The 13,977-nt window shown below is 51.3% G+C and overlaps 2 protein-coding genes across 3 annotated transcripts; one reads left to right on the top strand and one right to left on the bottom strand.

The window, feature by feature from the left end:
• Positions 1 to 744: 744 nt before the first annotated feature.
• Positions 745 to 12,408, top strand: NFKBID (NFKB inhibitor delta). Its single transcript, XM_085209417.1, has 6 exons — positions 745 to 1,301; positions 1,760 to 1,926; positions 2,048 to 2,164; positions 4,145 to 4,309; positions 4,940 to 10,295; positions 12,225 to 12,408. Exons 1-5 carry the CDS (start codon positions 1,286 to 1,288, stop codon positions 5,009 to 5,011), a joined length of 537 nt encoding a protein of 178 aa, XP_085065543.1. The 5' UTR covers positions 745 to 1,285; the 3' UTR covers positions 5,012 to 10,295; positions 12,225 to 12,408.
• On the bottom strand, positions 7,991 to 13,761 carry POU2AF3 (POU class 2 homeobox associating factor 3). Of its 2 annotated transcripts, XM_085209414.1 has the most exons (5): positions 13,538 to 13,761; positions 11,864 to 11,958; positions 10,169 to 10,226; positions 9,206 to 9,432; positions 7,991 to 8,590 (listed from the first exon to the last, which is right to left on the bottom strand). In XM_085209414.1, the coding sequence occupies exons 1-5, from the start codon at positions 13,542 to 13,544 to the stop codon at positions 8,261 to 8,263; spliced, it is 717 nt and encodes a 238-aa protein (XP_085065540.1). In that variant the 5' UTR covers positions 13,545 to 13,761; the 3' UTR covers positions 7,991 to 8,260. The 2 variants fall into 2 exon arrangements, with proteins under 2 accessions (XP_085065540.1, XP_010721994.1); XM_010723692.4 differs by lacking the exon at positions 13,538 to 13,761 and having other exon boundaries at positions 11,864 to 12,233.
• Positions 13,762 to 13,977: the final 216 nt, after the last annotated feature.

Here is a 13,977-nt window from a genome sequence, read left to right as displayed (position 1 = left end):
TTCCTAATTTAGGATTTGTAGCCAACACCATCATAGAAGGGATCTCCCCAACATATCTGTAGGGCAGAATAAATTCTTCCTGCAGAGCTGATGGTGGGCTGGACATGGTGGGCTCACTTGGGTTGAACAAGACTGCAGGGTGTTGGATAAACCCAATGCTATGGGATATATAGCTCCAGCAACCATCAGTTCTGTTTGGCACATGTCCTGGGAGGGCCAGCAGCAATGGTTAATGTATAACACGAGCAGTTCTTTGGAAAGCAGGTGTTTCATTTAAAGCACCATGCATTCAGATAATTCCATCAGTGCCAACTGGAGTGGTGGAAATGAATCATTTTTATTCTTCTCAGTGTTTATTTTTTAAACATAAAAAGAGGAATCAGAGGGAGCAAGGAATAGTGCACGTGGGTTTGCTCCTCGCCTGGGTCACAGGCATGACATGCAACGGCATTTTTTGGTTTTGTTCTTCTTCTTAACACCTGAGACATCTAATCTCTAAACATCAGGCAGCTCAAAGCCTCTTGTCAATGTTTGCTTTGGGTATATTATATTCTTGTTATGATAAGAGAGCACAAGCCCTAACGTTTCTGAGTAATCCTTCTCCTTGTCCAACACGACGGGGTTGGGATGAGTCACCGCGCAGCCAAATCCCCACGCAAGATGCTGTGATGTGAACAACATGCTGCATTCAGAGCAAAATCTGCACAATCTGTAGTAGTTCAGACAAGGGGCTATCTGGCTGCATCGCGTCAGATCTGTTCTTTAAGGCAGTTCTTTTGCTCTCTGCTAAATCCAAGCAATACTCACCTACAGACCACTATGTCACTCCACCTGCATGCTTATCCTTGCTAAGAGTAACTTGGAACAAACATGAAGAGGTGTGATCAAGGTATGCCTGTGCTCAGCGCAGGGGAAATGTGAGGAAGTTAACGCCCTTGAGCTCAATTTTAGGAACTGAGAATCTAGTAGAACCCAACGGGATATTCTTGGGTTAGTTTTAGGGGACTTAGGGAACGTGATCATCTTGTGCAAATCTGAGTGACATCCCTGCTAGGAAATAGGACTCAGAGTGCCAAAATCTAGTGCCAAACTGCTTAGCCTACAGTTAAATTATAATTATCTGTTGTCTAATTGCCTACTCTGGGGGGATTGGTTGGTGGTCTTTTCCCATCTTTTGTTAGCTCCAACTATTGTGATTTGGACAACGTTCTGCCGAGCTAAAATTGTCCCAATTCTCTGTCGCTCCCAGGTGATACTCTCACAAGGCCTCCCTCTTGATTTAGAAATGAAGGATTTTGAAGGTGAGACCTTATGCACAAGTATTTTATAGTGGTCCTAAAAAAAAAAAGAAGGAAGAAGTGATGCCATTGATGTCAATGACTGATGCTGATGTGCATTGGGGTTGGCTGATGTGTGGGTGGTGGGCTCAGAGGCATCGTTGCTGGAAGTTCAAATGCCACAGAGCTCAGCGATGCCTCAGTGCACGTGTGGAACTGACTACACACCAAAATGCCCCCAAATTGTCTGTGCAGCCAGAGTGGGACTTTTGGAATTAGAGAAAGGACTCGGGGCTTAAAGACACCCTTGTCAAGATATGTGCATAGTATCTTTGGAGGCTGAAAGGACCCTTAAAGGCCACCTGGTCCAACTCCCCTTCAGTGAGCAGGGACACCCACAGCTCCATCAAGAGCTCACATCCTCCCCTTATGGTGCTGCTCCGATGGGGACCATCATCACTCCCTCCCCGCTGTGTCCCCAGGCCATACCCCTCTGCACTGTGCTGTCCTGGCCCACAACACACTGCTGCGGGATCGGAGCCGCCTGGCACTGCCAGAACAGCAGAGTGAAGAGCTGCAGCACCAGAGCTGGGAGCTGGAGACCTGTGTGCAGCAGCTGGTGCAGGCAGGAGCTTCCATCTACAGCCTGGTAGGAACTGCTTCTCCCCATCCCTCATTTGTCCCTCTGCTGTTTGTTGGTACGGGGGTTCTGCCTTAAGATGCTCTGCGGAAAGATTCTCATTTGGTTGTGTTTGTCTGCATTGAAATAGGATGTGAAAAGCAACAAGACGGTTCTTCATTACACCGTCCAGGATGGGAACGTCTCCCTGCTCCGCTACTTCCTGGAGCTGAATGGTTTCAAATCCAAGGACTTCATCAACAGCAAGGTGAGCCCGGACAGAGGCAGTGCAGTTAGCCCTGGAGTCCTGCAGAAAGCACTGACTCCCCTCCCAGACATGTTTTTTGAGCAGCAAAGAGGCACTCCCACGGGACTTAGTGCAGGGCTTGGGCTGAGCTTCGGCAGCAAGACAGATAATGGGGGGGAGAGGGATGTGGGAAATGATTTCCTGGGGAGGGATGGGAACTTTGTGACACTGGGCTGAAGTTTGAGAAAATAGCTCAGCAGTGATGTGATGCTTTGCTGTTGGCAGTGTTTGGGGCAGCTGTGTGTTAGCAACCTGCCCCGGCAGTGCCCTGCACAGCAAGGGACAAAGCTCCAGTGCTAAATGCATGGAGACGCTTACAGAGCTGAGATGTTGCCTCGGTGTGGTGTTTCTGTGGGCACGACCATCCTGGATGAGCTGGGAGCTTTCCAGCCCTGCTGCTGTCACCCACCCCCTGCCTGCCCCATGCTTCACCTCTCAGCAGACACAAAGCAGTGACACTATCTTGCAGCTGCATCAGCTGCACCCATCCTCCTGAGCAGAGATCCTGACATTCCTGTGTGTGATGAGCAATTGCCCTGCACTGTCAGCCAGAGATCCCAGCAGCTGCCACCTCTGTGCAGGTCTGGGTAATGATTTGAGTGCTCCTGCAGAGCTGAGCCGTTTTGCTAGGGCACAAAATCCAACCTGTTGGGCTGGAGGATGGGAAAACATGTTTGGTTTAGTGTGTATGCACGGGCAATTACACTGGGTTTTTATTTTTCTTTTATTGCATTCTTTCCGTATCTTTTAAGAGCCATCAGGCACGTGCTATCTTGTCCAGGGGAGTCTGCTGTTGTCTCTTGATCACAATGCTGGGAGAGCTTCTTACTGCGATAGGATCGCTTGGAGCTTTGTTGGTGGGATGCCTGGACAGGGAGAAATGTAGTGGCAGGGTTGGCTGCTCCTATCTGTGCTTCCTACCTCTTCCAAGCACGACAAAGAGAAGAAAATGGAGATTTTGTGTTTTGGCTTTCCTGGCTCACCCTTTGCTTGCTGCAAGTTGTCTCATTCCAAATTCAATCCATTGTGGATTTCACAATGAGAAAACCATTGAAGGTTTTAGGGTTTATTTTTCATCTCACCGATTTCTAGAGCCCAGATGTGGTGCTCTGAAATAGTGGCTCACACAAGTCCCACTAAAGTCAACAGAGGGGCTTCAAGATCAAGCACTGCCAGCTGGCCTGGCCCTCATGGCCTTGTGCCTGGGTTTGGAAACTATCGAGTGCCTCTGCCACCAAGATGCAGCAAACAAATGCAGATGTTTCCTTTTTAATGAGAATTCATATAAAGACTTTATAAACTTTCTCTTCAGTTTATGGGATGGTAAAATTGACAAGTGTCTGCTTGTTCAGTGCTTGTAAAAATGCCTCGCCTGAGAATAGCTATTGAGATCCCCATTCTAATTTGCTTCCAAGTCTCTTACGTCCCGCTGGTAAAAAGGAGGTGAAAATCACACATATCCCTTTTCACAGTTGGAGTAGTGATGCGCGGTGCCATCTGTGCCCATCTTTCCCAAACTCATCAGAAACGTGTGATTGTTTCAGTGAGGAACAAACAGATACAGCTGCCACGAGACTTGGTGCCGACTAAAAATACCTCTCCTCGTGCATCTGCATGCTTGCTTCTCGCCGTGTAAAACCGTTACGGGTCATACCCCACTGGGCAGCGTTAGGGTTGCATGGGCAGGTGCCATGCCTCGTGCTGAGCCCCCTGCTCAGCCTGTGGTGCATGGAGGGATGTGAGCTGCTGGAGCTCTGGCTCTCTGCACTCTTCTGCAGTGCCTTCTGCAGCACCTCTTGCTGAAGCCATGAATGGGGAACACGGGGTAGGGATACTCTCTCGGCTCTGGATAGGAAATGGTGTGAGGTTTCTTGATCTCCATTCCGAGGGCAGTTCTAAAAAAGGGGCACAGCCCTTCAGAGGGTTTTTCTTTATTTTTAGGCTCATGGAAACACAGCTCTACACATGGCAGCTGCACTGCATGGTGACAAGAATCAGAAGGAAATCATTCAATTGCTCCTTGACCACGGGGCAGACCCAAGCATCCGAAACTTAGACAATGACCAGCCCATCCACATGGCTCCTTCTGGGAAAGCTGGGGATCAGGTATGTGTTCCTGATGCACCAGTGCCCTCTGCCTTTAATGGAGGAAACAGGGAGGACAGCCTGGGCAGCCCGGTCTGGTATTAAATGTGGAGGTTGGTGGCCCTGCATGTGGCAGGGGGTTGGAGTTTCATGATCCTTGAGGTCCATTCCAACCCTGGCCATTCTGTGATTCTGTGAGGACGTTGTGTGCCAACAATGTTGGCCAAGTTGGCATGGGGCTGAGCTTGCTGGGGCATCCCTACTTCAGCAAATCCAAAATGAAGGAGCACAAAGCAGGCTTTAGAATCAATGGATCGTTAAGGTTGGAAAAGACCTCTAAGATCATCAAGTCCAACCATCAACCCACCACCACCATGCCTACTGAACCACAGCTGTGCTATACCAGTCTACAGCTGTTCCCTAATGGCAGCATGACTCAAGGGAAGATGAGGTTTCATGTCTATGGGTATGAAAAGGCTCCTGGAGCTCACTTTAGTCTCAGTGAGTTAGAATGTTTTTAGTTACGCCTCTGTGTGGATATAATGAGGGGTGTGTGTGTGTGTATGCATCTCAGTGTCCACACACAGCTTGTGCATGTCACTCCCCACAGCTTCACGTGGTGCATTATAAACCTTTGCACTTTTTTGGCAGGTCAGGCATTTGCTGAAGAGAGGAAAAGTCGCATCGACATTCATTTCCTGCTGCCGAAATGCCAGATCCTAGGTTGCCCGCAGCTTCTGGAATGGCTTCAACTTCAGCCAGTGGCACAAAGCCCCATAGAACAACCATGAGGATGGTTAACCAGCGTGTCTCTGCCCCCAGAACCTATACACTGGGGTGGGATGGCAGTGTTTCTCAACCTGCGGCCTTTGGACCATGAGTAGCATGGGAGATATCAAGAGATAAGCTCTGAGATGGTAGAGAAGCTTATTTTGTCAACAGGGAATGCTAATAATCCCGTGACACAAATTAGCAAACATTTAACATGCAGCCAAGCTTTGATTTGGTGGCAAAGGGCAGCCAGAACACAAGATGGTCCTTGGTAGCAATGGTTGAGAAATACTGCTTGAAGCCATGCTCACATCCTGTGCAGGAGCACTGGGTGAAATTCTGAAGCCTTTGTGATGTGCAATGAGCTCGACTGTCTTTGGGATGCACAAACCTTGGGGGGGGAGGAGGGGAGAAAGACTGGACCAAAGAGGTCACACCAAGACTGCAGAGTTTCCAGGGGCACGGCTGAACTGAAGACCTCCAAGGGAGGGTTCCTGCAAGCTGCTGCTATCCCTGCTCTTAGCACTTTGAGGAAGGGAGCTGAATCAGCTCTCCATTGCCCCATCCCTCATCCCAACCCATGAAAGGAGAGCAGATGCTTGCGAGAGCAAGTGCGTGGCGCGGGTTCTCTCCTATCCTCATCCCATGTTAAGAAGTTCTTATCCTTTCTGTGAAATGATTTGTGAATTGCTGTGCAATCAGCTGGCAGCGTGTGGGGCAGGAGGAGTGAAGGCAGGTGCCTGCAGGGGGTGAGAGCTCTGCTGTGACAGCCAACACAGAGGTTCTCATCCTCAGTGCACGCTCTGAGTGTTGTTGTTCTCTCAGTCTTGCAGAAGTTATTTTCTTCCATTGGGACCGAACTGATTAAGGTGAAGGGCAAATCTCTTAAATCACCCTGTGACTTCCTCCATCGCCCATTAACTCAACGCAGCAGGGCTTTGTTAAGCACTTGTGAGCCTTGCAAACCCTTCAACGACTGTTTTGCAGATCCAAACAAAAGCTCTTAAGAAATGCAGGAGTCCTGATTAGAGACCTTCTGACTTCCTCATCCCTCCTCTTTGCTGGTTGGCTACTGCTTCTCACTACATCATGCCTACAAACCTGCCAGCGTCCTCTGACAAAAAAAAAGCAGACGCATATTTGCATGTGTTTGCATAAATTTGCATGTATCTGGGCACAGGCCGGCTCAAGCATGTGCTTCCTTGCTTTGATGGGATGCTGTAACGAGACCCAAATGAATGAGAACTGCATTGACGAGGAAAAGTGGAGAATAAATTCTCTTTCTTGACCTTGAGACGATCCCTCCCGCGGCTCAGCAACGATCCCTGTGCCATTCTCTGTGCCAAAATGAATTTCATCCCTTCGAGTCTGATCGCAGTATCTCTGCTTTTTGCAGCTGTTTTGAGGAGGAATGTCCCTTTTATAACATCAGCGGCGCTGGCAGCGCTAATACCCCTTGTTTGCACACTTTATCTCTTCCTACCCGTGGCTTCAAATAAGTCACAGAGAACAAAGGCTCGTTAACACTGAACAAACGCTTCCAAGTGGCACCATGGAAAAGCCATTGGGCGGCTGGCAAGGAAAGCTTTTTGATCAGATCCTCTGAGCAACCGGTTAAAATAAGAGCCCTTTATTTTCTCTACAACTGCAGGCTGCTGCTGGAACTATTCGTGGCTCAGAGTGGGGAGATCCTCATTTCTGAGTGCCCACGTGTTTATTCCACCTGGCAGGGACTGGCATTTGGCAGCGCCGTGCCAGTTCTGTTAGAGATACGGCATCAGCTATTTTCATGTAATCAGCTTTTACAAGGAAGGAAAGCAGGGAAATAACATGCTCCTCACGGCCAGAAAATCCACAGTCGGCCTTTGAATGGTTTCCCCCTCTGTTATTTTTTCCTTCCAGTTCACAATCAGCCCAGGAATCCTTGTGTCAACAAGGGGCAAGCTTCGGCTTGCACTGCACGTGTGGAGCTATTGACACATTGGTGTCTGCACCCCCCTTGCTATGGGGGACTGCGAAACAGCATAAAGAAACGCAGCAGGGAAATGGGAAAAGGCTGCCAGGGACGGAGAGTGACTTGGTTAACAGATGGGGATAGTGTCAGCCTTGCTGTGCTAACGTGGGTGCTTTCCTTGTTGTATGCTTGCATAGAACATGAACATAGAACAAGAACACCCTCTGGCAGTTCTGCTAAGCTCAGGCTAATGCAGCCAGCCCACGGGGAGGATGTGGTCATCCCATTTCCACCAGCAGCCTCAAACACCTCGCCTCAACCTTATCCTCCCGTGGCTGTTTAATGTTGGTGAGGATGGACTTCAAAGTACGAGGCATCGAGGAGCTCGGCAGTGTTGGGGCAGGAGGTGACCCTACCCCCATAGAGAACAAAGCACCTCCAGCACCACTAAATGGCACGTGTTGGAGCATCACAGAGGTGATGGCACATTTATCTGCATCCCTGGGGGCATTCAAGGCCAGGCTGGATGTGGCCCTGGGCAGCCTGGGCTGCTGGTTGGCGACCCTGCACACAGCAGGGGGTTGGAACTGGATGAGCATTGTGGTCCTTTTCAGCCCAGGCCATTCTATGATTCTGAGGTTAACCAGGTGAAAACAGGGAAGAGAGGAAAGCATCACTGAAGGTTATGGTGAAGGTGGAGCAATATTGGTTGGGTTTGTTGGTTTGTTTTTTTTTTTTTGGTAGAATGGAGGAAGGTCCCTATCTGCCAGCAGTACACATGTTGCATCCATCTGAGTGCCTCCAGCTCTGGGCAGAGGGAAGGTGTTCAGTTGCAAGAGCCACCAGAGAACATTACTGTGGAAGCTGAAGAGCTGGAGGTGTGCTGGGGGTTGAGGACTTCTTCCCCATCTTTGTGAGCCTCCATCGTTAGCCAAAGAGAAAGTTGCTGGCATTCAGCACACAAGTAATGGGCACTGTGAGTACCAAATTATTTATTTGTGACACAAAGAGCTGGTGTTGATGACATGGGTTTGGCAAGGCAGCTGGGGGGGAAGTTCTTAAAAACAAAACCAGGAAATAAAATAAAGACCAAATAAAAAAAAGCTACCCCTGACCACAGAAAACAGGAGGATGAATGTAGTGACAACACCGTGTGTGAGTAGTGATGAGTACATTGGAGGCAGTGCAACCGTATGCAGTTCCCAGGCGACGATGCCAACACGAAGGCAGCGTGCAGCCCCTCTCCATTAGCTGTAACAGATGTCCCAGCTCCTGTCCCTCCTGAAGAAGTCGTCAGTGGGTGGCAGGCAGCCCGAGCAGTCCGTGCCAGGGCAGGGGAAACGTTGCGGGACCTTGGGGTCGGCGTGTGGGGGGCTGCAGGCAGCACAGCAGCAGGCGAGGGGCGTGTAGGGGGATGGGGGGTGGCAGGGCCAGCCTTCTGCTGGGCAGCCGTAGGGAGTGGGATCCAGGGCAGGAGGTGGGCTGTGGGTCAGGGGGGTGAATGGGGGCAGCTGGGGAGCGGGGCAGCCGTGGGGCAGCGCGTTGGGCAGATCGGCTGGGCTCGGGGATGCTGCAGCCTGCAAGGGAGAGAAATGAGAAAAGTGGGTTTTGGTTTGGAGTGTGGTCTTGGGGATGCAGCAGGACAGCTGGGATTGCTGCACTGCTGTCCACTCAGAGGGTCTGGCTGCACAGAAGGTGGGTTGGCCTTTGGAGGACGTCCTGGTTTCAGCTGGGACAGGGTTGATATTCTCCATATTGCCTTGTGTGATGCTACGTTTTGGCTTTAGGAGGAAAACAACATTGATAACACACCAATGTTTCTAGTTGTTCCTCAGTATTGATGCACAGAGCCATGGATATTTCAGCTTTTCATGCTGTCCTGCTAGCGAGGGGGCTGAGGGGCACAAGCATTTGGGAAAGGACAGAACCAAGACAGACAGCCTAAGCTGGCCAATGGATATTCCATCCCATATGGCATCACCACAACAGCAGACCTAAACCCAAGAGGCTGTTCCAGTTCTACGAGCACTGAGAGAGACCTCCTCTGAACTCTCTGGGATCTCCATGCAGAGCACCATCTGTGTTGTGATGTCTGCACTCCTGAAGCACCCCCGTTCCCAAATCAGCTCGCTGCTGCTTTGCCCCATGCTGTGACCCCATCCCCAGCAACCCTCGGAGCGCACAGTGCTTACCAAGCCCTGGTTGAAGCAGAGAGGGACTGGCTGGAAGGAATCAGGGATGTAATGTGATGGTGTCTGCAGAGCGCCCAGGGATGGCTCGAAGGCTGCCTCTGCCTGCAGGTAGGAGTCCACCAGCTGCTCCAGGTGGCTGGGGCTCTCCTCGCAGGAGAGGCAGTTTGAGAACTGCCTTGACGGGCAATAGTTGGGAGCTGAAGAGATGGGTTCTGCATCAAAAGGTGCTGGGGAGAAGGTAAAGCAAGAAGCAGTGCGTTATTCAGTATCTGTTCTCCCAAAGGGCAGTGTGTGCAGCTGCAAGTAGAAGTGCGTAGCTGGATGGGGGAAGGAGTGAGAAGTACCCAAAGTACATTAACAGATGGAGATTTACCACCCTGAAAGACCTTGAGTACATCTCATGTTTCTGTATTAACATAAGCAAATTGATTCCTAAATATTGATGATTTAATCATTTCCTTGTCCACACAATGTATATATTCACACATGCCCAACCCTTGAGGTCTCTTTGCTTTGGCTGCAGAACGCTCGAAGGACCTGAAAGCCCCAAATGCCCTTCCCCCTTTCCTTGGATATCCACTGAGATGGGGAAGGAGCTGAAAATCTGACACTCCTCTCACTGCTGCAGGGGCTGCCAGCAGAGCAACAACAGCCAACAGTGCACAGCGCTCCCAACCCATGGGCTGCAGCCCAGGGACAGCAGTGCTCTCTGGGCTGAGCATCCCTTGGGGAAGGGGCTCTGCCTTCCTGCAGTGGGAAGCTGCCCAAGCAGAGCATTGGATGGTGCTCCTGCAGAGGGGAATATGTCCCCTGTTGGCCTCTCGGCATCCTCGCCTGCATTCCATGGGCTCCATTCAGGTGCTGATTGGCTGCACTGCCGGCTCCCTGCCTTAACCAAGGGCTGGAAAGATGCTGGGCTGTGGGAATGGTTGGGAAGGGACACTCGGATGGCTTTGTACCAACCTGGGTGAGGAGGAGACACAGACTCTGCAAACTGGATGCTGTTGCTTCCCCAGGAAACCTGGCAAAGAGAAGGGGAGAGGAGGGTCTGGAGGTGCTGTAATGCAGGAGTGATTTTCTGCACTCTGAGGTAAGTCATTTTGCTTCAAGCTATTCATGTAAACCTCATTTATCTCAGGGCTGAGGCACTGTAACTTTCTCTGTAACTGACAGAGCAACATTCTCAACCTGAGCTTGTGTAGATAACGGGGCTGGAGGAGCACAGCACCAGCCTGGTGCAAAGCTTTCAATATAACATCATCAGCACGCTCTGCCTGCTGCCTTGCTGCTGTCACTGCAGCAGAGATGGGGCTGCCTTGCAAACCTTCCCATACTGACCATCCTGGGAATGAACATACCATCTGTTCATTCCCAGGATTGTGGATCACCAGGAACTCGTAGGGATGGGTATGAATAAGAGCAAGCCATTTACAAGTGCAGCAGAATGACTAAAGGCATTCCAGGTGTCCCCACGGCCAGGCACCTCTGGATCACTGGGGCTGGTGCCAAAGCTGTTTGAGATACGGACATCTCCCCCTAACACAGCTCTATGCCCCCATGGGAACAGCTGGGATTCCCAAAGGATGCTGCAATCTGGAGTTGACGGGTCTGTGTTTGTTCCAGGAGCTTGGCTGGAGGAAGATACCTGCCCCAAAAGCAATGGGAGTGCTGATGCTTGTGCTCTGGGACTAGGATTTTACTCTGCAAATGCAAATCCTCTCTCCCCCCCACCTCAGCTGTAACTTACACAGACTTCCACTTCTTTTCCTCTATTCAAAATGCTGATAGCTCATTTTCCTGCTAACAGCTTCCTCTCCCCACGTGTTTAAATCATTAAACAGTGGCTGCTCTGGGAGCTGGTAGGACTGCCCCTCCTGGCTTTGGCTGCAGATGTGCACCACAGCAGAAGTCTTCAGATCCAGCTCAGGCAGCAGCCGATCCCTCTAGGACAACCAGGAATCCGCAATGGGAACCTCCTGCCCTGTTGCCTCCATTTGGGCTTTTTCCTTTATGGGTCAGAACAGCACGGTGCCAGCTGGCACCAGGAAGGAAACCCAATTGCACACTGCGCTGAGGCTGCGTGGGAGCAGAGACCCCCCCCCTTCTTCTCAAAGCCCAGCAGCTCTGTGCTCTCCTGGCCCCGGCTGCTCCACCTGGCTTCCAGCCTTGTGCAATCAGCTGCCATCAGGTGCAGGGAGATGAGATCCGAGAGCCATGCCAAGGCGTGGTGTCACGAACCGGGAAGCAGAAATGATTTATTGACCCTTTCATGCAAATCCCCAGCGCGGCTGGAGCTGGAGGGCTCTCACATAGATGGGGAGCGTTTGCACACAGGTGAACCCACCTCTTTCCTTCCCCTCTCTGAGAAGGGACGGAGCTCAGGTTGTGCTGGATAACACAAGAGACCTGGATTCCCATATTCCCAAACCCTGCATGGTTTCAGCATGGCACACCTTTGCCCTGGCTGCCATGGACACATCCTCCATCTGCACAAGGCTCAGCCCAGCACCGGTTTGCACCACTGCTGACTGAGTTTCCTTCTTCCCTATCACCCCGCCGTGCTCAAACCCCACGTCACATAGATTACAACCTTGGCAAAGACATTAAATAAATGCTGAAGGGAGAAGGTACACAGCAGACACCAAGTGCTTCACTCACCGCCGCGCCGGTTGCTGCTTGTCGTGCCCTTCTCTGCTGCAGTAACTCCTTAACAGTGATCTTTACTCTGACACCTTGGTACACTTTGGGCTTTCCTGAAAGAAAGGGTGGAAAAACTCTTTTCAGGATGGGAGACTTTTTGGGAGCACATGGCATGTTTCCAGGCACCCCCTGCTTAGAGCTGACAGATGGTTCATTGCTCTCTGTAAGTGACTTGCAGCGGCAATTCTTTCACACCTGCTAATCAAGCTTGTGACAAGCAGGTATTTATGAGAAAAAAAAACAAAACAACAGTTGTTGATCATACATATTAATCATATAGGTTTTATTCTTTGGTATCTCTTTCTATTTTTCCCTCCAGGTGTCCTAACACCCAGCTCCATCTGATACTGCTGCTGCATCCATTTAAATCCCCCTCGTGTTTGCTGCTCTCAGGACCTGAAAATAGAAGTGGGAACTGCTTTGTCTGACAGATGAAGGGCAGGAATCAAACAATACAAATACATGGGTGGTTATTCAGAGGGTTAAATAAAACACAAATAGAATGCCTGCTTTCATGCCTTTTTATTTTATTTTATTTTTTTTGCAAAGCCTGGATTGTCTCTTTGATTCGCTCATTCTGTGCAACTCCCATTGCCTTCAAACAAGCTTTTAGGATGCCTTTAATCCAGCCCCAAACAACCATCAATCATCAGTCACTACCTGAGCAGGGATTTTTAGTACAGGAAATGGCAAAGAATTTATCTCATCTGAAGAATCACTTTCACCTGTTGTACTCATGCTGAAATCCTTAAAGCCTCTGGCAGTTCAGTTTCCGTCCTGACTTTCTGCTGTTATTTCCAACCCACAGCCAATCCTACACACACCAGCATGGTCCCAGCCCACGGCTGCTTGCAGGCTCCCTGTCCCACAGCAGGCTGTGCTCACACATCGATGAAACCCCACTGCAGGCACTCTGCTCCCCCTGCTATGACCTCTCCCTGCTACTGATGGATATGCAGCATCTTTCCATCCCGTCTGATCTCCCCTGGTTGAAGGGATGCTGCCAGAGGTGCTGGGTCCCCCTGGAAGCAACTCAGCAAGCTCAGCTGGAGCTTCTTCCAGGAGACTTTGTTGAGCTGCACCCTCAGCTGAATTTAATAAGAACTGCCTTTAGCAGGCCCTATAGTCAGGAAGGGCACCCACCCTCCTGCAAGTTTGGGATGTATGCAGAATGTCTGCACAGGGAGACAGGCAGGGCTGCCAGCTGCGCCACGAGTGCTCTCAGGAGAACCCACCAGCTGACACACGGTCTTATCTCTAAGCTGGGCACGGGTGGGGGGCTGCGCCCCGAGAAGACTGGTGGGTAAGGCTGCCAGCTCCTCTGGGCTGAGCATGGAAGGGTGAGGGGATGCGGGGCCGGACAGAGCGATAGCAGAAGGGCGGCCGGGTGAGCGGAGGGTCCCGGCTGCGTGGCCGGGGCTGGGGGGCTCCGTCGAGCAGCTCTGTCCGCTGCGCTCCGTCGCGCCCCGGCCCCGTCGGGCAGGAGCCGCTCGCTGCCTCCTCCTCCCCGCTCCCCGCCCTCCCGTTTCCTCCTCGCCCGGGGAGGCGACGCTGCCTCATCGCACGCCGAATGACCCCGCGGAACGCCGAAACGGCCCCAAACCGGGCTGATGCCGTGGGCCGGGGGCTTACCGGACATCCTGAGCGGCGGCGGCAGCGGCTCGCCCGGCGGCCCCAGTGCAAGCGGCGGCGGCCCCGGCCCCGCGGCGGGGGATGGGGGCTGGAGGCGGCGAGCTGGGAATTGGGGGGCCGAGGGACCCGCCGGCCTCGTGGCGATGCCAGGTGGTGCCCGCTCAAATATTATTGTTTTATACCTACGGGTATAAGTTTGAGTTTTTCTCCCCTTATGCCAAGTATTTAAAACCTCTAGAAACCAATGATTTGACAATCAATGATTGCGCGATACTTTCAATTTGAATATTCAAAGGCTCCACAAAATGGGCTATCTTTTTGTGAAACCGAGCACATCCCCATCTAGCAGAGGGTCTGGGGGAATAAGATCCAGTGGGGCTGCCCTCCTCACCCTGTGCTTTTCTGACATTTTCAGGGTTTTCTCCATCTTTCCCCAAACG

This window comes from Meleagris gallopavo, chromosome 26, assembly GCF_905368555.1.
Source record: "Meleagris gallopavo chromosome 26, MGAL_WU_HG_1.1, whole genome shotgun sequence".
Lineage (NCBI taxonomy): Eukaryota > Metazoa > Chordata > Aves > Galliformes > Phasianidae > Meleagris > Meleagris gallopavo.
The sequence above is the reverse complement of the archived record's forward strand: the minus strand, read 5'-3'. Positions and strand labels throughout refer to the sequence as shown.

Bases quoted from the DNA above. Each gene is read 5' to 3' on its own strand.
- NFKBID (XM_085209417.1), top strand. The intron at 2,165-4,144 runs GTGAGCCCGGAC...CTTTATTTTTAG, and splicing joins AGGACTTCATCAACAGCAAG to GCTCATGGAAACACAGCTCT. The intron at 4,310-4,939 runs GTATGTGTTCCT...CTTTTTTGGCAG, and splicing joins CTGGGAAAGCTGGGGATCAG to GTCAGGCATTTGCTGAAGAG.
- POU2AF3 (XM_010723692.4), bottom strand. From the start codon at position 12,019: ATGCCATGTGCTCCCAAAAAGTCTCCCATCCTGAAAAGAGTTTTTCCA. The intron at 9,433-10,168 runs GTTGGTACAAAG...CCTTCTCCCCAG, and splicing joins TGTGTCTCCTCCTCACCCAG to CACCTTTTGATGCAGAACCC. The intron at 8,591-9,205 runs GTAAGCACTGTG...TCTCCCTTGCAG, and splicing joins TCTGCTTCAACCAGGGCTTG to GCTGCAGCATCCCCGAGCCC.